The sequence below is a fragment of the Mus caroli genome, unplaced genomic scaffold, assembly GCF_978045245.1.
Source record: "Mus caroli unplaced genomic scaffold, Mus_caroli_1 scaffold_18, whole genome shotgun sequence".
NCBI classification, from domain to species: Eukaryota; Metazoa; Chordata; class Mammalia; order Rodentia; family Muridae; genus Mus; species Mus caroli.
In genome coordinates, this window is record NW_028227273.1 from 67,702,268 (window position 1) to 67,725,354 (window position 23,087).

The following is a 23,087-nucleotide window of genomic DNA, read 5'->3' on the forward strand; positions in this document are numbered from 1 at the left end:
AAAGAGTGGACAAAGAGGAAGAGAAGGGAGAAAGGTCAAGGAGAGAGATCCTCCCTGGGTTTCTAGCATCTTATTCTCAGAGCCAGGGTGAAGCCTAGGTCTCAGGCTTGTAAGTAGGGTGTAGGTTATGAAGAAGTGTGTAAAAATGGGTATTGTTTAGTTTGGTTTGAGCGACTTCTTTTTCTGCCCAAGACAGGGAGATCCTAACTTCTTCCCCAACTCCACTTGCTGGAGACATGCAAAGAACATGAGGCATACAGTCAAGTGATGAGGATTCCCTGCACCCAGAGGCAGATCCCCAACCCCAGACTCTTGAGGACAGGCAGAACACAGGCCAGCCAATGAGGACCGCCCAAAGGGCGTGTCCCAAGACCTGCAGGCATATAAGTGCTGCTTGTTTCAGGTCCAGCAAACTTCTGATTCTGATAGACGCAAGAAGAAACCATGGTGATCTCTCAGGAAGACAAAGCCAACCTCAGGACTATCTGGGACAAGATTGCTGGTCGTTCTGACTATGGCGCAGAAGCCATAGGAAGGTGAGATCAGGGCCCTGTTCTGTATAGATTACAGGATCCCCAACAGACCTGGGACTCAGTGGGCAGCTCCTGATTTCCTGTGACCTCAACTTCTCTTTCTCACAGGTTGTTTGAGAGCTTCCCCACCACCAAGACCTACTTCCCTCACTTTGATGTAAGCCAGCGCTCCCCCCAGGTCCAGGCTCACGGCAAGAAGTTAATGGATGCGCTGACTGATGCTGTAAACCATGTCGATGACCTTCCCGGTGCCCTGTCCACTCTGAGTGACCTGCATGCCCACAAGCTGCGTGTGGATCCCGCCAACTTCAAGGTATTTGCTAGCACCTTGCAGGAGGCATCTGGGACCCCTATGGAGGGCTTGTGGTCCTCGTGCCTAGGGCAGGGAACATAGTGCTTCCAGGAAGAGGAGCCAAGGCCCCAGGTGTCTACTATGCACTGACCCTTCCTGTCTCCACAGCTCCTGAGCCACTGCCTGCTGGTGACCTTGGCTATCCACCACCCTGCTGATTTCACCCCTGCGGTACATGCCTCTCTGGACAAATTCCTTGCCTCTGTGAGCAGCGTGCTGACCTCCAAGTACCGTTAAGCTACCTCCTGCTGGCCCTACCTTCTGGCCAGGCCCTTCTTCCCTCCCTTGCATCTGTACCTCTTGGCCTTTGAATAAAGCCTGGGTAAGAAGCCTGTATGCCCGGTTCTCTGCCTCTGCAAAGGTGTCATGTTTAGTGTGGGTACACCTCTAGGCTCTAAGCAGTGACTCTCAATTTTCCTAATGCTGCTACCTTTTAATATGGTTGTAGTGACACCCAATCATGTTTATTTTGTTGCCTCTTCATAACTATTATTAGCAACTGCAAATACCTGATATGCAGGATACCTTAAGACCCCAAATGGGCCACAACATGCTGAAGACCATTTTTGTACGCCCTACATTCTAGGGGGACACATTCCTTGCCTGGGTCCCTATGCTGAGGAAGGCCAAACAGTAAAGGAGGAAAGAGAAGGCCAACTGGTCCTTTTCCTGAGGTTTCTGGACAACCATGTTTGGTTCACTCCTACCCTTGGTATCACATCAGCCTTCAACATGAACTTGCTGGAATGCCATTTTCTCTCCCCACTGCTACCTTTCATTTCATTCAGAGATGGAAGGCTAACCAAATGCTTCCTTAGATGTAAATCCACCCTGCACAGCAGGCCCTGGTTTATCAGGTTTAGCACCAATATACACACAGCCTTCATATAAATCCTCGGGTTTGTAGGCCATACAGTGAGTTTAGGGCTATACAGTGATACTCTGTCTCAAAAGACAAGAGACAAAAACAAACCTTGGTGGTAATGAATCCAGCCAAGAACTACATCAGGGTTCTTCGTATTCTGGGCAGTAACATCAGAGTCTCTTTTCCCTGGGCCCACGAGTGACAAAACACCCGACAAGAGCAACTGAGGGAAGGTTTATTTGGCTCACAGTATAAGGGTACAGTGGTGGGAAGTCATGGTTGCAGGAACTTAAGGCAGCTGGTCACATTGCATCTGCAGTCAGGAAGTTGAGAGATGGCTGGTGCTCAGCTCTTGCCCTCCTTTTTCTTCATTCTAGGATCCCAGCATATAGGATGGTGCCGCCGCCCACATCCTTGGTGGATCTCTCACTGAATCCCCTGGAAACACCTGCAGGGGTGTGTTCTCATGGCATTTCTAAGGCCATCGAGTTTAGCAGGTTAACCACCACAGTGAGAAATATGTAGCTTACACTCAGAATGGAGTATTTCTTACTCATAAAAGTAATGAGATTACATCACACAGCTGAGTTTTGTAGAAACCTTGAGTGGAAGAAGCCAACACACCAAAAGCCATCCAGTGCATGAGTCCATGTTTGTGAAATACCCAAATGAGCAAACTAGAGAGAAAACGGGTTCCTGGTTGCCAGGGGGCTCAGGAGAAGCCAGTCAGTTCCAAATGGTGGGCTGAAGTTTCTGTCTGGATCAAACATCCGCAACTTTGTATCAGACCACTTCACAACACTGGACACGTAAATGTCACTGACTTATACCCATCAGAAGTGGTTATAATGGGAGTTTGTTATAAGAAGCTTTATTGCATTTTGCTATCACTGGAATACATCACAGTATTCTATAAATATCACTGTTCTGAAAAAAACATGTGCTAGAAGTCACACACCTAACAACAGTATCTTGAAAATTACTTTCATTTTAGCAGTAAATTTAAATTTAGACCCAAGGAAGTGTGTTAAGAACTCAGTAGGCAGAAGACACTGACAAAGTACACACTAAAATTCAGTGTATGCTAATAGTGCATGCCACGTATAAAATGTGAGGCTTTAGAGTCCAGGTAAGCTTAAAGCTGCCAGGCCACAGCTACCTTTGGAAACAAACAGAGCTCACACATTCTAGGACCAGACTGCAGAGTCAAGTCAAACGCAGACAACTGATCCTGCTGCTGGGACCCCCCCATCAGGATAACCAAGTTCTACCAGAGATTCCTGAAGCAATTGTCAGCTTGTTAACCTTCACCTGGCCCACTCTGGATACTTGTGGCTCACCATACAGGCCTTGACAGACAGTGACATTCCTAAGCCACATGACTCGGGTACTGACTTCCAAGTACTGCTGAACTGGGGATGGGTCCTCCAAGAGGCACAACCTGCAACTCCCCTCATTATCTGGATATTAAGTGACTATTCTTTCAATGCAATGGGCCAAATTCCAAGTGTCACAGATCCAAGTGAAGATCCAGCCTTTTACCTGTTACCATGACCATGGGACATTGGGAAATTCAAGAGGCCTCCAACACTCAGTGCACTCCAACCTCTTCACTCAGTGCACTGAACATCACCAAAGGCCTAGAAAGAACAAGAGGGTCCAGGAAGGATGTATCTACTCTCTCTGAGCTGGATACCCACTTCCTGTGGGCTGAGCCCATGGGTGACTGGTTACTGGGTTTTTGAAAACTACTGGCTCTCCCAGTTCTTCCTTGCTCTGCGTAATCAGTACCTGCCTCAGGCCTCAGGTTACAGATGGAAGACCCTATGATTTTTTTTTTTTTCTTTTTGGTTTTTTCGAGACAGGGTTTCTCTATGTAGCCTTGGCTGTCCTGGGTCTCCCTCTGTAGACCAGGCTGGCCTGGAACTCAGAAATCTGCCTGCCTCTGCCTCCCAAGCACTGGGATTAAAGATGTGCGCCACCACTGCCCAGGGACCCTATGATTTCTTGCATAATGTCCAGAGCTACCAACAACACCACAAACAGATCTCTGGTTATCTATGTCCACCTGAATTACAGGAAACTCCACTTAAGAAAAGTTAACAAAACATCAGGAGGCAGAGTAAGGTAGATCTCTGAGTTTGAGGCCAGCTGGTTCTATACAGAAAACCCTGTCTCAAAAAAACAAACAAACAAACAAAAAAAAAAAAACCCAAGAAAACAAAAACAAAGCATCTAGGCATGTTGGGACAGTTGTTAGAAACAGCTACTTGGGACAGAAACAAATGTGCCTTGAGTCCTGAAATCCAAGTCTGCCCGCCTAGGCAAGACTGTCTTTCCAGAAAAAGTTCAAAAACCAACAAAAAAACTTTTGCCACAACATCCTTGTAAAAACTCACCCTCCACAAGAGACTGGGGAAGCCGACCACTCAAAAAGATGCTACCGAGGCAGGGGGTCTGCCTACTGTACCCCAGTAGTTGTAGTTGTATATCATGTGAGCCCAGGGATTATCCTGTGGGCACTACAGGCCATGGCACAGAAATGATTCCAGAATCTTTACTCTGTGATAAAATAAAGCAAAACAGCCGTTTCTCCATACACACATTTATATTTAGATAGAAAGGGATCCAAACCAGACATGCTGATGTTGGATCTAAGGTTAGGACTGTCCAGTTAAGGCCCAAAAGAGTCCAAGAAACAAAATGTGCCCAGCATAAGTGGTCACAGCTAGTCAAAATGTCTACCTGGGACCAAGAAGGCCAGGTACAAACCTTATTCCAGGGAGACAGCAGAACTAAACTGAGCCCCACCTGGAGGCCAAGGGGCTAGAGATGAATGAAATCTACACATGGCACCTGTGTATGGTACAGAGCCCAGTGCCTCCAGAGATAGTCCACCCTACCTCCTTGTATATGGAGACAGCTGATCAAGGAAAGCCTGTTTTCACAATACCCGCAGAGCAGGTACCCACACACATATCCTCCTACAGACGGGAGTCCACAGCATCACAAGGAGCCACATTACAAAATCACAAGGTCCTATGTGCAACCATCAAATCAACAGCTCAAGAACAGCATTGAAGTTTTTACAAGCACAGCACGGGGGGGGGGGGGGGGGGGGGGGGCTTTTTCATTTAACACAACCTACTAAAGTTCCCTCCAAAAACAAACTGTAATACCTCCCTCCCCAAGACAAGTGAAGGGAAGCCAACTCCTATTCAGTGATCCTTTCTATTTGGGCTTCACTTTGGTCTTAAGGCATTGGTCCTTGTGAGCAACAACAAATGCTCAGGGGGTAACGGTTAGCCTGTCTTGAGTATAAACCTCCCAGAATACCTGACCTAAGCTGTAACTCTCCCTCAAGGCCTCCTTGATTAGCAGGTCATCTATGTCTTTATTCCACCTAAGTAACAAAATGGAACTGCAGTGTAGCTGACCTGAGCTAAGGTTTCAACAGATACAGCTCTTCCTAGGGAAATAATTGTGTCATATGGCTCCTTCTCCCATCCACAGAACCTGTTCTATGTCTGCACTGAGAGTACATGAGCAGCTAAGATGCAGAGTGTGAACCAGGAAGGGAAGCCACATACATCTGGCTCAGTTAAGTGTGTTGGGAGTGCCAAAAATTCAATTGGTCAGACATTTGGTCAGTTTCCTCAGGTAACGGCAGCACCAGCCTTTGCTCCACAGGTGCGGGTCCTAGTGAAGTGCCTCTACTGTAGAGGACAGCAGATACCCCAACACAGCTGTCAGGAGGCAGCCGCCACATTTATTTGTTCCTATACAATGTAACCCCAAACACAGAAGCAGCTCTGAACAACTCTAGAGACTCACAGCTAGGACCAAACAATAGAAATTTTAACTACAAAAGATGAGTTGTATCAGCAAATATAAAGGGTAATTTAGGCGGTGCCGAACATTTGTCAGACTATTTACAGCGCCTGAGCCAGATTCAGATCTCGCCAGCCTCCTTCTCCTCCGACCTCCGCGATGCAGTCTTGCCATTGGAATTCTCCAGCCTCCAGTCAGTGGGCCCTCGTTCATTCCGCCCGTACTCCCAGGATTCCTCTCTCAATGAGCGCTCCCTGGAGAACCTGGGAAAGTGAACCAGAGGCTCAGCAGAGGCTGCCACCTCCCTCTGGCTGGCTGTTGCACAGGAACCAGTAAGGCAGACCCTCAACCCTGGATGAGAGAAGGGCATGCCCCCACCACATTCAGGCACTTTTTTAAGACAAGGTTTTTCCATGTGGCCCTGGCTATCCTGAAACTCCTTCTGTATGCCAGGCAGACCTCAAACTCAAGAGATTCACCTGTTCTGCCTCCCCAGTGCTGAGATTAAAGGAATGTACCACCATCAGCACCAGGCCAAGCTTGACTTCATTAGGTTTCTGATGACACAGATAATCTTTTAAAAAAGAAAATTTGACCCTTTTAGCTGGTGATGGTGGCTAACACCTGTAATCCTCACACTCAGGAGGGTGAGACAGACAGGAGTAACTAAGTCTGCAGGAGATTTGGTCTCAAAATATCTGATAAAAGGTAACATTAGAAAAGGTCTAATAAGGGCTAGAGACATAAGTGAGGATATGATGTTCTTGTGAAGAACTGAGCTAATTTCCCAGCACCCAAGTTGGGTATCCCCAAATCACCAGTAACTCCAGCTACAGAGCATCCAATACCTTTTTTTGTCCTCCAAACAATACATGTACACACACACACACAGTAACACACATGACATAATACACTAATGTATACATATAATAAAAGTAAATAAAAAGCAAAGAATTTTAATAAGGAAGTTTTCAGTGTAACAGAAACAAAACAAATGGGAGTACAGCAAAGCTTTGCATGTGAAATGTGACCCAGGATGTAACGACAATGGAAAGTGGGATGGAAAGGCACAGGTCAAGCATGGGGAGAGACACTCGTCATGTCAGCACACAGGAGCATCCTGAGTTCAAGCCAACCTATGTTACAAAGTGAATGCCTGTCTCAAAACAAAATTTTAAAAATAAAAATGTCCAAGAGAAGTAATTAAGCAAAACCTAATCAAGACAAAAATCTCCGCTGCTTTTTACCAAGTTAAAGTACGTAAAGCCCAGCCAAACGGAGGGCCGTGTGAGAGCTCAATGCCCTACCCCATCCCAATCAAGTGTTGGTGCCACTCTCTATTCCTCAGGGCACCAACACTGGGTGCTTGTCACCCAGAACCTGCATCCCCACAAGCCCAACCTTGTCCCTACCAGACGAAATGGCCAAAAGGCCAGGAGACAGATCTCAGCAGACCCTGGGCACAGAGACAGGGCTCACTCCGGGTGAGTTACGGAGGAGGAGTCCCTGGGCACAGAGACAGGGCTCACTCCGGGTGAGTTACGGAGGAGGAGTCAGAGTAGTTACTTGTATTTTGTACTCCGGTCCCTGGAAGCCCGGCGGTGACCCCGGCTGTGGCTCCGGGAACGGCTGCGATGGCGCCTGTATCTATCTCGGGACCTGGAACGGGAAAACTTCCGCCGCTCTCTGGAGGCAGACCTAGACCGCCTCCGTCGACGATCCCGGGAGCGTGACCTGGAAAACCCAGATGATTTGAAAGCTAAGATATCACTGTGATGGATCAAACCATACTCGTTCCTCAGCTCTCAGCATCGATTGGCCTTCAGGGTTACTGGGATTTCTTTTTCCTCCTACAATGTACAGTTTGGAAGTGAAAAAGTCCCCTGAATTAATCTGAAGGCCATTATCTTTCCCCTGAATGTTTCTTGAAAAGATAGGTCTTGGCCAGGTAAGGTGGCATATGCCTTTAATATCAGCACTTGAGAGGCAGAAACAGGCAGATCTCTAAATTCAAGGCCAGCCTCTTCAATAAGAATTCCAGGACAGACAAGTTATACAGAGAAACCCATCTCAAAAAACAAAACCAACCACCACCAACCCAAAAAAACCGAAACAAACAAAAAGAGGCCTTGGACATTCCTAGTTGCTCTTCCCCCAGCTCTTCCCAGCAGTGGCAGCATATGTGTGAAAGCATGGCAGTCCATGTGGTATCTTTCTACTGTGCTAAACCCTAACATCTATACTCTTCACAAAACAGTCCTGTGAGGCTGTGAACATCAATTAAATGTTTTTACAGAAAAAGGCACTCAACCTGAGAGCCCTGTGATAGATCTTGAAACCTACCTTCTGCGATCTCGGGTTCTTGATCCAGACCTAAACAGAAAGATAAATAGATGAAAATGTTAATCCATCTAAGAGACAAAGGAAAATGGATCTCCGTGAATCTGAAGCCAGCTAAGGCAACTTAGTGAGATGCTTCAAGAGTGCATAGATGAGTCTGGCTCTGATCTTTTCTTTGAAATGAATCCCAAATATTTATCTGAGTACTTCTCAGGCATCTCAAATTGAATACAGCCAAATTCTAACCCCTATTCCTGGCTCCACCCTCCCTGTCCTAGGTAAGGAACAACTCCAGATCAGAAACCAAAAAGGCTAGGTGGGCATGGTAATACATGCTTTAATCCCAGCAGGGAGAAGCAGAGACAATCAGATCCCTGATCTACAAGGCTGGTTCCACAACAGCCTGGGATATACAGAAAACACTGTATCAAAAGACCAAGAAGAAAAGAAAAAACAATCACTAAGCCCAGTCAGTTCTACTCCAGACAGCCTACCCCAGACCTTACCACCCACATTCTTCCTGCCTCCTAACTCCCATTAGTGCCTCACTGGTGTGGAGGCTTTTGCCAAACACCTTACATTTTGCTTCTCAATGGGCAAGAACATATTCCAACCACATATTTTATGGTAAAGTCTGTCCAGTGACCCCACATAACCAATTAAAAAAAAAAAAGAAAAAAGAAAAAAGACAGCCATACAAAGCTTCCACCCTCACAAAGCTGATGATTTCCCTTCAAGGCACTGCCATGAGACTGCTGCTTAGCTACCATTAGTAGATCCACTTCTGCCTTCCCTATTTGATAAGGGCTCCATGGCCAGCTGTCAGAGGAGCTGTCTGGGTGAGTTTAAAAGATGGCTGGGTAGCAGTGGGACAGACCTTTAATCCCAGTCCTTAGGAGGCAGAGCCAAGTGGATCTGAGTTTGAGGGCAGCCAGGGGTCTACAGAACAAGTCCCAGGACAGCTGGAGCTATACAGGGCAACTGTAGGGGGTAGAGAGGGACACACGGACAGAGGGAGTAAGAGGAAAAAGGAGAGGGGACCCTTGTCAGCTCCTCCTTCCCTAGCTCCAATCAGTGTTGCACCTGACCACAGTGAGTATGTCTCATAGGTTTTGCTTTTAAAGGCTACATACACTGGAGCCAGGTGTGATGGCATATACCCTAATCTCAGCCCTTGGGAAACAAAAGCAGGCACATATCTGCAAATTCTAGGTCAGTCTGGATTACATTAGTAAGACCCTGCTTCAAAACAAATAAATGCAGGGACTGGTGAGATGGCTCAGTGCGTAAGAGCACCCAACTGCTCTTCCGAAGGTCCAGAGTTCAAATCCCAGCAACCACATGGTGGCTCACAACCATCTGACGCCCTCTTCTGGTGTGTCTGAAGACAGTGTACTTACATATAATAATAAATAAATAAATCTAATAAATAAATAAATGCTTTTACATGTTTCAAACACTGATGGCTCCAAGTCACAAAACAGCAACAGCAGTTTCCTAAGGCTACCCCATGCTTACCTCCTGCCCAAGCGCTCTTCTCGCTCTCTCTCCTCTCTTCTCCTCAATCGATCCTGATTTCTTTTTTCCTGTTTTTCAGCCACAGTTTTCTAAATAAATGGGAAAATAAGGAAAAGCAACAGCTTTTAGGAAACAATATTCTACTCATTTAAAACCTAACAGAACACATGAAAAAAAATTAACCATCATTTTCTACATTTGGTGACAAATTACAGAAAAGGGGCTGAACTTCTAAGGCACAGGGCTTAAATCACAATGCTTCAAACCAAGCCATAAACTTAGCTGTTCATCCTTCAGCCTCTCCATGAGCTTTGTAGTAAGAAATGTTAGTTAAAGAAACGTAACTCACTCAGACCAAAAGCAATAGCACCCTGCTGTTGGGAGTAGAGATGGAGGTAGCCAGAAAACAGCTCACTTTTGATTTGGTGTGTGCTATGATATATCAGCACAATCCATCAAGCTTGGTCCTATATGCAACAGAAGCAGGAGGCTCTGAGAACCTCTACTACCAAATCAGCATCAACTTAAGCTAGCTTGAGAAGTGTCAAGTGCCTCTACAACACACCAATAATACTGAGAGAGAGGGAGGGGGAGAGGGAGAAGGGAAGAGGGAGAGAGGGAGGAAGGGAGGGAGGATGAGAGAACGAGAGAACACAAAGGAAAGAATGGGACTGAACAGACAGCTCAGCAGGTAGGCTGCTCTGCCATGGGACAGAGAACTTTAGAGTCCACATGTGAGTAAAAACTGGCTCTAACTCCAAGGGATCCGTTGCCCTCTTCTGGCCTCCAAAGGCACTGCAAGAATATGGTACACAAATAAGATATTCATGCAGACAAATTACTTCTCCCACACATAAAATGAAACTTTTTCTTTTTTTAAACCCAGAAATATGTCAGGCAATTTTGGGCCACGCCTTTAATCCCAGCACTTGGGAGGCAGAGGCAGGCGAATTTCTGAGTTCGAGGCCAGCCTGGTCTACAGAGTGAGTTCCAGGACAGCCAGGGCTACACAGAGAAACCCTGTCTCAGACAAAAAAAAAAAAAAAAAACACCAGCCTCTCTTCCAGAAGACCTTGGTTCGATTCTCACCACCTACATGGCAGCTCATAACTGTCTATACCTCCAGTTTCAGGGAATCTGATAATCTCACACAGACATAAGCAAAACACCAATGTACATAAAATAAAAATAAATAAGTTAAAATAAATCAAAAATAAAAAACAAAACCCAAACGCTGCAGGTCCTTCAAGCCCTTGTCGCCCAAGGCTACAGGAACGACATGGACACCAAGTCGGGTTCACGCAGCAGCTTCTTTACTTCGGGCTTTTTCCCTACAGCTCTCTTCCCCAGCAGCTTCTTCCTCTACTCCTTCCTGCAGCTTTACTTACAACAGCTAGCTTCTACTACTGCTTCTCTTAAAACAGCTTCTTCTACTCAAGGGCTGTACCCAAAACTCCTCTACTCGCGCCTACTGACTTCATCTAGCTCCACCCCACCTCATCCAATCAGAATTCACACACGCTCCAGGCACGAGCTCAGATCGGTCACCGACAAGATGACAGGTCCGGATTACGAGGAACAGTCCAGCCTGACAGGCAGCCCACGCATGCAGCCTCACTGCGCAGTAACCAAATTGGCCCTTGCAGCCACACCCACTTCCCGCACCCAAACAACAAAACAAAAAGGAAACAAACAACACAGAAACATGTCCAAATCCAACTTAAAGAATACAGATAACTTTTTTTAATTAAAGCTAAAAGTAACAAGACTCCAAGGAGCTCTCCAGAAACAATATATTAACATACCCTCAACTGATCAAGCTTCTCCCGGATCTGAATGAACCCCAGGTGTAACTTGCCCCCGAAGTGGTCTGCAAGCCGACGGTCATTGTCATGGAGACCAAGGTAAGCTGAACAAACCTCGCAAACACGGAGTTTTTGCTGTTGAAAACTAGATGCAGGCATGGAATTTCTATATTCTTCCTATGGGGGAAAAAATAAAGATGAGGCATTTCAGAACTGTCACGCTGCAAAGGTCCTCCAAATGGAAAAACATGAAACGTAGGCAACGTTTTACTACATACTGAAACTGGATTGATCAGCTTTAGGTTATGTTGGAAACTTCAATTTCACTTGGTTTTTGGTTTTTTTTTTTTAACTAACATTTAGAGGCAGGTAGTTCTCTGAGCTCCAGGACAGTCACACAGCTACACAGAAAAACCCTGTCTTGAAAAAAACAAAAAAAAACATTTATGTTTGTCTCATCAAAGGAAAAAAGACAATTCAAATATGGAGATAAGGACTATTCTCAGAGATCAGCAGGGAAGATATGTTTCTGAATAAGAATAGGGAAGAGATCCCAAAAACTAATAAAGACTGGTGCTGAAGAAGCCCTGGGGTGGCTCCCAGCAGCCACAAGGAGGCTAACAATCATCTCTCCGTATCCAGTGACAGGATCTGGGGCTTTTCTCTGGCTTCTGAGAACACTAAACACAGGTAATACGCCAATAAAGACAACACCCAAATACATATTTTTTTTAACTTGAAAAAATAATTGGGCTGAAAAGATTGTACTCAAGAATGTATGCTGCTCCCTGGGTGTGGTCACAGACACTTAATCTCAGGAGGCAGAAGCTGGTGAATCTTTGTGAATTTGAAGTCAGCCTGATCTACAACCTGAGTTCCAGGACAGCCACAGGGCTGTTACACAGAAAAACCCTATCTCAAAAGAACAGCAGCAAAAGAATCTGTACTGTTCATGCAGAAGACCTGAAATAGATCAATTCCCAGCACTCATGGTAGGCAGCTCGCAACCACCAGTAACTCCGACTCAAGGGCAACCCAATGCCTCTAGTTCATCTCAGCAACCTACACTCACATGCACATAGCCCTTCACACACAGAATTAAAAGTAAATATATTTTACAAGTAAGCAAAAACTAGAGCAGTCATAGCAATTGTGTCCTAATATCCAGGATACATCAAATGCAGGTCTAAAAGTTCTGGTGAAAAGGCCAATCACAGACACTTTCCTCGAAGAGAAAAGTACACAACACATAAGAAGCATCCTCCAGGAATACTAAAATGTATATAGAGGCCGGGCGTGGTGGCGCACACCTTTAATCCCAGCACTCGGAAGGCAGAGGCAGGCGGATTTCCGAGTTCAAGGCCAGCCTAGTCTACAAAGTGAGTTCCAGGACAGCCAGGGCTACAGAGAAACTCTGTCTCAAAAAAAAAAAAAAAAAAAAAAAAAAAAGTATATAGAAAAATCTCTCATTCTGCCTCAAAGCATAATACAAACAGAAAGAAATCAGGAACACTAACTAGTACTTGAACTCCAGTTAAACAATGCTGCAAATTCATTGAAGAAAAGCATTCGTGGGAACAAAATACCCATGGAAGGAGTTACAGAGACCAAGTTTGGAGCAGAGACTGAAGGAAGGTCCATCCAGAGACTGCCCCACCTGAGGATCCATCCCATAAACAACCACCAAACCCAAACACTATTGCAAATGCCAACAAGATTTTGCTGACAGGACCCTGATATAGCTGTCTCCTGTGAGGCTCTGCTAGTACCTGGCAAACACAGAAGTGAATGCTCACAGTCATCCACTGGACAGAGCACAGGATCCACAATGAAGGAGCTACAGAAAGAACCCAAGGAGCAGAAGGGGTCTGCAGCCCTATAGGAGGAACAACAATATGAACTAACCAGTACCCCCAGAGCTCCCTGGGACTAAACCACCAACCAAAGAAAACACATGGTGGGACTTGTGTCTCTAGCTGCATATGTAGCAGATGATGGCCTAGTCAGCCATCAATGGGAGGAGAGGCCCTTGGTCTTGCGAAAATTCTATGCCCCAGTATAGGGGAATGCCAGGGCCAGGAAGCAGGAGTGGGTGGGTTGGGGAGCAGGGGGAAGGGATAGAGGATTTTCTGAGAGGAAACTAGGAAAGGGGATAACATTTGAAATGTAAATAAAGAAAATATCTAAGGGAAAAAAAGAAAAGCATTTTTTTAAAAGACAATACAATACACTCACACACATAAAGAGAGAGAGAGATTAAATAGTCTATAATCTAGAACTCCCTAAAATGTAATTGTCTCAGCCTAAGTGCATGCCTGTGCACACATGCATGCATGTGGACACACACAATTAAACAGAAAGAACGTCTCCATGTACTCTCAAGTACTGGAATATCTAGTAAGGGCTACTGTGCCCAGCTTACCATTATCTTAAAAATCAGTTTCAGAAATGAAGACTGCTGGGGTAATAATCCGCTCCCGCAAATAAAAAAGTTTAATCAACTGTCTGTGAAGGTGTATCCCTGTATTCTCAATTATTAAGTGCTGGCAGGATATATGGTTCTGTCATTTCTACAGCCCACAATACCTGCTTTCTATACCTGCTTCCTCATCTGCCCAAAAAGAGGACTCTCTAAGAGTATCATGTTAGGGCTGGAGAGATGGCTCAGTGGTTAAAAGCAACGACTGCTCTTCCAGAGTTCTTGAGTTCAATTCCCAGCAACTACATGGTGGTGGCTCACAATCATCTGTAATGGGATCTGGTGCCCTCTTCTGGTGTGTCTGAAGAGAGCAATGGTGTACTCAAAATAAATAAATAAACCTAAATAAAAAAAGCAAGCTGCCATGGGGAAGGTCACAGTGCTCCCAATCCGGCCAAAAGGCAACACTAAGATGTGGAGGGGCACGGTCCTGGTGCCGATCGCTTCAGAAGGAGGAAGCTGTGGAATCTCCCCCACTGTGCTAAGCTTTTTGTGTGTGAGAGAGGAATGTGGCTTTTGATAGATAAAGAGCTGTCACGGAGAAATGAAGGAGAACAGACAGGGTAGGGAGTCCTGGTCATAGACAGCCATGCTCTTCCTCTTTCTTTTGTTTTTTTTGTTTGTTTGTTTGTTTGTTTTTGTTTTTCCAGACAGGGTTTCTCTGTGTAGCCCTGGCTGTCCTGGAACTCACTCTGTAGACCAGGCTGGCCTCGAACTCAGAAATCAGAAAGTGCTGGGATTAAAGGCGTGCGCCACCACTGCCCCACGCTCTTCCTCTTTCAAACACCCCCACCCCAATCAGGTAGATCAAAAAGAAGTTTTAGGAGCGAATGTAAGCTATATAAAAGATGGATACAGGTTCTTCAATAAACTTCCTAAAAGCCACAGACTATACAATACTATGATTAATGTAAACGACGGCATTTGGACTGATTGCTGTTTAAATATAGGCATACTAATCGTAACACACCAGTCCAGTTGGGGGGGCGCTGATAATGGGGCACTTTAGGTGATAATTTGGAAGTTTCTGACCCAACCTTAAATTTTCTGAAAACTTGTGACCACATTAGGTTATAAAGATATCATTTGAAGTAAAAAGAATATAGAAATGGCTTAACATTGGCCCAAATATACTAATTTGTTAAATTAATATCACTCCCCTAATGCCACTTTTCTTCTTGTTTTGAGGTAGACAGCCCAGACTGGCATCAAACTTACTATGTAGCCAAGGCTGGTTTTGAATTCCTAATCCTCCTAGCCCACCCCCACCCCCAAGAATTGGGATCATAAGTGTGTCCACTGTGACTGAACACTAATACTTCCCTTATCTTAAGACGTTTCTTAGCTGGGAATAATGGCTGACACCTGTAACTGGGAAGCTCGGGCAGAGGGATTATTTTATATCACAGATCAGCCAGCACAATAAAAGGAAACCATGTTTAAAAACAAACAAAACAAAATCAAGACGATGGCTCGGTGATTAAGAATGATTGCTGCTATTCCAGGAGTTAAGTTTGGTTCCCAGCACTCACATGACAGCTCACAACCAGAAAATGAACTCCAGTTCCAGAGTCATTTAGTCTCCTAGGGGAACCATACACACATGCACATGGTACACATACAAGTAAGCAAAATACCAAAATGAATAAAAAATTTTAGAAAAAAAAAAAATAGCCAGTAGTGGTGGTGCACGCCTTTATCCCAGCTCTCCGGAGGCAGAGGCCGGCAGATCTGAGTTTGAAGCCAGCCTGGTTTAGTGTGAATTCAAGGACAACAAGGGCTACAATGACAAACCCTACTTAGAAAAACAAAACGTTGAAACACACATACACTCACGCATGCATACACATACACACACAGAGAGCCAAACATAATAGTGCAAGTCTTTAATATCAGCACATGGGAAGAAGAAGCAGGCAGATCTCTGTGAGTAAGGCCAGCCTGGTCTACACAGCCAAATTTTAGGACAACCACGACTATATAAAGAAACTATGTCTCAAAATCTACAACCACTAACCTCTGCTTCTTTTTTCTTTGCACGAACTTTCTCCACTTCCATAAGAATCTTCTGGGATTCGTCCACATTTCCTTCAGCTCCTAGCTGCTCGGCTTTAGCAAGAAGTTTTCCTATTTCTTCATTTAATTCATGTACCTTTTCTGCCTGAGGACAGAGAATCAGATACTGAATATCAATACAGAAGAACGAAGTATCTCTTTTTCTTGCTGCATGTCTGGCCTATTCCCCTGAAAAATAAACAAACATCTTAAAATCCAGACTCAGCCACACACATATCTAAAGACTTTAAAGCTCAGTGGCAATGTAGCTGGTGGCCTATGATCTAACATTTGGATGGAGGCTAGGGGTGCGGGGTTGGGGTATCATGAGTTCAAGATCATTCTCACATAGCTGGTTCAAGGCCACCTGGAACCATAAAACACCCTGTGACATCCTTACTGTCATTACACCAGAAAGTAAGTCAGCATGCTCCACTGCATGGTTTTGATTTTCAATGGCACACAGATCATATTAAAAGTGACACTTTAGAAGATACTCTTGTCTACACATCTTTTGTGCTCTGGATATAGGTAGTAAAATGTCAAGGTTTAACATGCAAACTAAGGTTGCAAGCAAACTATCCAATCACTAGGATTTATCAGCACAATAGCATCTTTTTTTAATCAGTAACTGCGTACAGCCTAAGAAATTTTAATGAGATCTGCATGCCTTTAATCCTAGCACTCAAGAGGCAGGCAGATCACTGTAAATTCAAGGCTGACCTAATCTTCTTAGTTAGACCTTGTCACAAAAAGAATAAAAGAAAGGCAGGCAGGCAGGCATACAGGTTCCTGTGACACACAAATGCTTGGTCACAGACCCTGTCTCCAATGAAAACAGCCAAGACGGAAAGCACCATCTATCCAGAATCCTCACCCAGTGTGAGGGTAAGAAAAAAAATGAGTTATAGCAGTTACTTAATATACCTTAGCCGAAACTTCTGCACTGATTTCCTCCTGTGTTTCAGCCAGCCGCTTTTTGGCAAGTTCGGTTCTCCGATCACACTCTGCAATGAAGGACTCTAAGTGATCCATAGCCTAGTTTGGGGAAAGCAGAGAGTTATGGTCAATACTACATAGGTGTTTTTGTCAGTGTATGGCTTTTATTTGAGAAGAGGAGTGCTGGAGATTACACCCAAGACCATGACTATGCTAGAAAAGCACTCTACTAAATTACATCTCCAGACTACCTTCCTCTGACAAAGTCTCACAGACAAGGCTGGCCCAACATGGTATCTAGTCCAGACTGGCCTTCAACTCACAGTCTTCTTGCCTTAGCATCCAGAGTTCTGGATGATAGGTGTGCACACCATATTCTGCCAACACTCCATAGTCTTACCACCTATGTGTGTAATAGGAACAAGCCTGTATTTCTTTGTTTGGTTGTTATCGTTTTGAGATAGGGTCATACTACATAACACTTGTGGGCCTGAAATTCCCTATATACATTATTAGATGGGCACATCTTTGTAATTTCTGGCCAGCCAGGGTTACATATGAGATCTCATAAAAAGTAATTACAATTCCTATCCCTCCCACTGGTATTTGTAGTGACAGCATGAGCTGATATTCTGCTTACCAATTTATTATGATTGTTTTGTCAAACCAAATAGCTGATTTACTTATTTCCAAACTTATAGAAGGATCTCTAACTCTCTGTAACATTACCAAGTGAACTAAGGAAATTGCTTGGCTGGTCAAGTGTTAGCCATGCAAACTTTAGCACCTGAATTCAATCCCTCAAAAGTGTGCACATAGCAGTAAAAGAAAACCTTTATCATTCCAGCACTGAATAGGTGGAAACAGGTGGATTTCCTAGGCTTCCCAACCAACCAGCCTTGGTACATTCCAAGCTAATAAGAGATCCTGTCTCAAATAACAAGGTGAGGAGCTGGAAAGATAACTTAATGGGTAAAGGTACTGGACACCAAGCCTGATTAATCTAAGTTCAGTCCTTGGAACCCACATGATGGAAAGAGAGAACCAATTTCTACAAACGTGTGTGTGTGTGTGTGTGTATACAAGCAAATAAATGTAAAAATAAACAAAAATATTTAAAAGTATATAATAAATAATAAAATAAAAAAATAAAAACAAACAACGAAAGTCCCACAAGTGGATAACACCTATTAAAAAACAGCCAAGCTTGTTATCTGGTCCCACAGGCACACAGAAGGCTGAGGCAAGAGGATTATTATGAGTTAAGAGGCCAATTTGGGGCTATAGTCTAACATAAAGAAAGGCACCTCCCATGTAGAGAGGACATGCAGCTCAGAAGTGGCTCAATGGCTTCAAGGACTTTGCTGAGAAAGTATGGAAGTATTAAGACTGAATTGGTTTCCCAGGACTCTTACAAAATAGAGACAGCTGGGCAGTGGTAATGCACACCTTCAATCCCAGCAGAAGGAGGTAGGCAGATCTCTTCGAGTTCTAGGCCAGCCTGGTCTACAGAGCCAGTTCCAGGGCAGCCAGGGCTACACAGAGAAACCTGTGTCAAAACAGGAAGGGGGAAGAGAGAAGGAGAAGGTAGATGGGCAAGGAAAGATCTGACCTATTTTATTAAGATACTTGTAAGCTGTACTTCTGGAAAGATGAAGAGCTGATCGCCTTACCCAAAGTAACAGTTCCCCATACAGGATCCTGCAGTTCCCACCACACTCACTCAGGTCACCACTACACTCACTACACTCTACTCACTACACTGTGCACCTAGAGCAGATCAACGACTCGCCCAGGAGCCATACAGAGCCATGCCTTTATCATAAGCAGACTCTTGGTCCATTGGCAATGGACTCAAATGTCTAAAACCTAAAAGCTAACACAGAGCACAAGAACAACATGTGTCAAATCATGGAGTGTCTTCCAACAGATACATTCTTTAAAATGCACTCCATTTTGCTGCCCCTTTCTTCTCCTTTAAAAGTGTTTCCAGTGTAACTTGGCTAAATAAAGGCAGCAAATTTAAAGACTAAAAAAAAAGTTAAGTGTAAAACTCAGGTTCTGGGCTGGTGAGATGGCTCAGTGGGTAAGAGCACCCGACTGCTCTTCCGAAGGTCCAGAGTTCAAATCCCAGCAACCACATGGTGGCTCACAACCATCCGTAACGAGATCTGGCTCCCTCTTCTGGAGTGTCTGAAGACAGCTACAGTGTACTTACATACAATAAATAATAAATAAATCTTTAAAAAAAAAAAAAAAAAAAAAGGCTATATAAGAGCCTCTTTAAAAAAAAAAAAAAAAAAAAAAAAAAAAAAAAGGGCTGGTGAGATGGCTCAGTGGGTAAGAGCACCCGACTGCTCTTCCGAAGGTCCAGAGTTCAAATCCCAGCAACCACATGGTGGCTCACAACCATCCGTAACGAGATCTGGCTCCCTCTTCTGGAGTGTCTGAAGACAGCTACAGTGTACTTACATACAATAAATAATAAATAAATCTTTAAAAAAAAAAAAAAAAAAAAAAAAAAAAAGGGCTGGTGAGATGGCTCAGTGGGTAAGAGCACCCGACTGCTCTTCCGAAGGTCCAGAGTTCAAATCCCAGCAACCACATGGTGGCTCACAACCATCCATAATGAGATCTGGCTCCCTCTTCTGGAGTGTCTGAAGACAGCTACAGTGTACTTACATACAATAAATAATAAATAAATCTTTAAAAAAAAAAAAAAAAGGGCTGGTGAGATGGCTCAGTGGGTAAGAGCACCCGACTGCTCTTCCGAAGGTCCAGAGTTCAAATCCCAGCAACCACATGGTGGCTCACAACCATCCGTAACGAGATCTGGCTCCCTCTTCTGGAGTGTCTGAAGACAGCTACAGTGTACTTACATACAACAAATAATAAATAAATCTTTAAAAAAAAAAAAAAAAAAGGCTATATAAGAGCCTCTTTAAAAAAAAAAAACTCAGGTTCTAATCACAATTGACCACTTATATCTAAATGGTCCTATGGGGTGGTGGTACAATGATACCAATTCCTAAGAGCACCTTGGCATATTCAACCCTGCCTGAAAACCAGATAGCTTGTGTTTTGGGGGAAAACAGAAAACAAGATTACTGTGTCCTGGCTAGCTCTGAACTTTGCTATGCCAGCCTTACTAAACAATAAACGCCTTCCTTAGCCTCTTGAGTGCTGGGATTATAGGTAAACACTCTAAGCTATAGTATTTTTACAGAAAAGTATTTACTTGACTTTAGGCAATTGTCTGTAATCTTAACACTTGGGAGGGAGAGTCAAACCATAGCTACAAAGCTTGAAATTAGCCTTGGCTACATGAGACTCACTGTATCCTAGAAAGCAAAACAAAAGATAAAAGAAAACGGGTAGGGGGGGTGGATGTAAACTTTTAAAAAGATCTGTGAGCTCAAGAGCAGCCTAGTCTACACAGTAAGATTCAGGGCAGCCAAGTTTACATTGCAAGACCTTATATCAAATAACAACCAAAACTAAACAAGCAAACATAAATAAGTGGGGGACTTATAGTAAAAACCACTTATATGCAAATGCTTGACTCTACCTGTTGCATCATTCTAGAAATTTTCTATAAATGTAACACCCATCCCACCCCACCCCCACCCCCCACCTTTGGCCAGCATAGTCTCACATTATGACATTTCCTTCTGAGAACTACTCTGAAATATGGCTAAAAAGGAGATCAACCAAGCTATGTTTCAGCAGTAGTATTAACCTGACTGCAGGTCTGCAGTTTTATAGACAAAGTATGAACTCCTCAATTTAGAAATACATGACCACTAAAAGAGAACCCAAAAATGCTTTAGGGACTGATGGCTCAGTGTTTAAAAGCCAATTCTGCTCTTAAAGAGGACCCAAGTTTGTCAGGTGACTCACAACTGCATATAACTCCAACTCCAAGGGGATATGATGTCTCTGGTCTTTACAGCCAGAACTCATAATATACACACCCACATACAGACAACAAATAACTAAAGTGCTTTGTATCTGTACTGTCCATGTTACTGTAAATAATTTGGGTGAGGGCTTGAGCTGGGGGGCAGGACTCTACCATTGAGATTACCCCCAACTCACATCATATCCAAATTCTATGCTCTACATCAGTATAGTAAACATAATTTTCTAATTATGTATATATGTTCATGTCTGTATGTGGATATGCACATGAATACAGAAATCCATAGAGCAATAGATCCCCTGGAGATGGAGTTACAGGCAGTTGTGAGCCACCCTACATGAATGTGATACCAAGCTCCAGTCTTCTGCAAGAGAAGTACGTGCTCTAACCAAGACATCTCTCCAGACCCATTAAACCACTCTTAAACAGAAAAGACTTTAATCCCTTCTATAAATAAATGCTTTAGTTTTTGCTACTTCACTAATTCCAAATGACCTCATCATAAACCTCATGCAGTCTCATACTTCTCACACTAACACCCAAGTATTTCTTTTGAGAAATTTCCTTTCATCCTTCTCACTCTCCCTTCCCCATTTCTTTTGAAGGTGCTGGAGATGACATTCCCCAGGACCTTCCACAGCTAGGCAAATACTCTCCCACTAAGCATGCTCTCCACTTCTAGACCATGCTGAGTAAGTTTTAACAGTTCTTTAGAAGTGACCAAGAGGATATCACCCCCTTACATTTATAAAAGACCAGTTCCTAAAGCCATCTATCTACTCAAGGAGCCTACTTGGTGGTACATGCCTATCACTGAGGCAAGATTTTCAACTTGATGCTGAACTGAGCTACTTAGTAACTCTTCATTAAAATACCAATGCAAAAGAGTTTGGGGAGCAGGGCGTAGTGGCACATGCCTTTAATCCCAGCACTTGGGAGGCAGAGGCAGGCGGATTTCTGAGTTCATGGCCAGCCTGGTCTACAGAGTGAGTTCCAGGACAGCCAGGTCTATACAGAGAAATCCTGTCTGGGAACCCCTCCCCCAAAAAAAAGTTTTGGGAGGGGGCTGGTAAGATGGCTCAGAGGGTAAGAGCACTGACTGCTTTTCCGAAGGTCCTGAGTTCACATCCCAGCAACCACATGGTGGATCACAACCACCTGTAATAAGATGTGACACCCTCTTCTGGTACATCTGAAGACAGCTATAGTGTACTTATTTATAATAATAAATAAATCTTTAGGCCGGATCGAGCAGAGACTGAGAGAGTGGGGTTGACTGGGGTGAGCAGACATCCTAAATTCGATTCCCAACAACCACATGAAGGCTCACAACAGCTGTAGTGTACTCATATACATAAAATAAATAAAATCTTTAAATAACTATATAAATAAGAGGTTGGGGAGATGTCCAGGTATGGGACATCTGAGTTAAATCCCCAGCACTCCCATTAAAAAAGCTTGATATGGGGCTGGAGAGATTGTTCAGTGGTTAATAGCACTGGGTTCTTCCAAAGGACTTAGGTTCAATTCCCAGCACCATAACTTGACAGCTCACAACTATCCACAACTCCAGTTCCAGGTCAGGTTTATGAGCTGGTATTGAGGGAGCATAGAAGCTAACATAAACCTTGAAAAGCTAATAGGCACTAGTCATATATTAATGAAACAGCCACAGGTCCCTTTGTTAAAAAAGATAAGGAGATAAGGTGCTACCTTTAAGCAAAAGGAACTGTCTTCAAGCTCCTGAGGGAATGCTGGCTTCAGTCTAAATACCACATTTAGGGAAAAGGAATTGGAGGAACTGTAACAGATTCTAGAGTTCAACTTGGGTCCTCATGCTTGAGGCTTCCCTGTTTGAGACCTGACACTCTCAGACATACATGTAGGCAAAAAAACACATGCACATTAAAAAACAAACAAACAAACTCACAACCTTGGTGTGGCCAAGAGTGATGGTGGTACATGCCTTTAATCGCAGCACTCAGAAGGAAAAGCATGTGGGTTTCTGTGAGTTTGAGGACAGCCTGGTCTACTTAAGAGAGTTCCAGGAGAGCCAGGACTATGTTATGTAAAGAGACCCAGTCTCAAAAAAGGGGGTCGGGAGAATCTTAGGGTAGTAGCACACACCTACCTACCTCAAAACTAAATTAAAAATAATTTTTACATTGTTCTGCCTGCATGTACGTACATACACCATGTGTGCAATGCTGTTGAAAGCCATTGAGTATGAGATTCCCCACCCCCCACTCTGTTGGTGTTAAAAACAGTTGTGGGTCACCCTGTGAGTGCTGGTAAAAAAAGTCAGGTCCTCTAGAACAACCATGTCTCTGAGCCCCAAAATAAATTTCAAAACTAAAAATAAAATCTGCTGAGCTAAAAAGTAAAAAAGAGAGAGGAAGAGAGGATTGTATATATATATAAAGAAAGTAGACCATTCATGTACATATT

At 44.0% G+C, this 23,087-nt stretch overlaps 2 protein-coding genes across 4 annotated transcripts in view; one reads left to right on the forward strand and one right to left on the reverse strand.

Moving 5' to 3' along the window:
* Positions 1–444: 444 nt before the first annotated feature.
* LOC110312398 (hemoglobin subunit alpha-like) lies at positions 445–1,163 on the forward strand. The gene is made up of 3 exons (XM_021185958.2): positions 445–536; positions 642–846; positions 994–1,163. The coding sequence occupies exons 1-3, from the start codon at positions 445–447 to the stop codon at positions 1,120–1,122; spliced, it is 426 nt and encodes a 141-aa protein (XP_021041617.1). The 3' UTR covers positions 1,123–1,163.
* Positions 1,164–1,969: 806 nt separating this feature from the next.
* Luc7l (LUC7 like) overlaps positions 1,970–23,087 on the reverse strand; it is a 29,337-nt gene continuing 8,219 nt past the window's right edge. For all 3 annotated transcript variants that reach the window (XM_021186247.2, XM_021186248.3, XM_085833187.1), the window contains 7 exons: positions 16,706–16,816; positions 15,741–15,884; positions 11,245–11,421; positions 9,440–9,528; positions 7,925–7,954; positions 7,148–7,315; positions 1,970–5,844 (listed from right to left, as the gene is read on the reverse strand). In XM_021186247.2, the coding sequence (XP_021041906.1) occupies positions 5,703–5,844; positions 7,148–7,315; positions 7,925–7,954; positions 9,440–9,528; positions 11,245–11,421; positions 15,741–15,884; positions 16,706–16,816 (861 nt within the window). In that variant the 3' untranslated portion in view covers positions 1,970–5,702. The remainder of the gene's footprint in view (positions 5,845–7,147; positions 7,316–7,924; positions 7,955–9,439; positions 9,529–11,244; positions 11,422–15,740; positions 15,885–16,705; positions 16,817–23,087) is intronic.

Excerpts from the sequence above, each read along its gene's own strand:
- LOC110312398 (XM_021185958.2), top strand. The coding sequence starts at position 445 with ATGGTGATCTCTCAGGAAGACAAAGCCAACCTCAGGACTATCTGGGAC. Across the intron at positions 537-641 it reads GGCGCAGAAGCCATAGGAAG|GTTGTTTGAGAGCTTCCCCA; the intron begins GTGAGATCAGGG and ends TCTTTCTCACAG. Across the intron at positions 847-993 it reads TGGATCCCGCCAACTTCAAG|CTCCTGAGCCACTGCCTGCT; the intron begins GTATTTGCTAGC and ends CTGTCTCCACAG.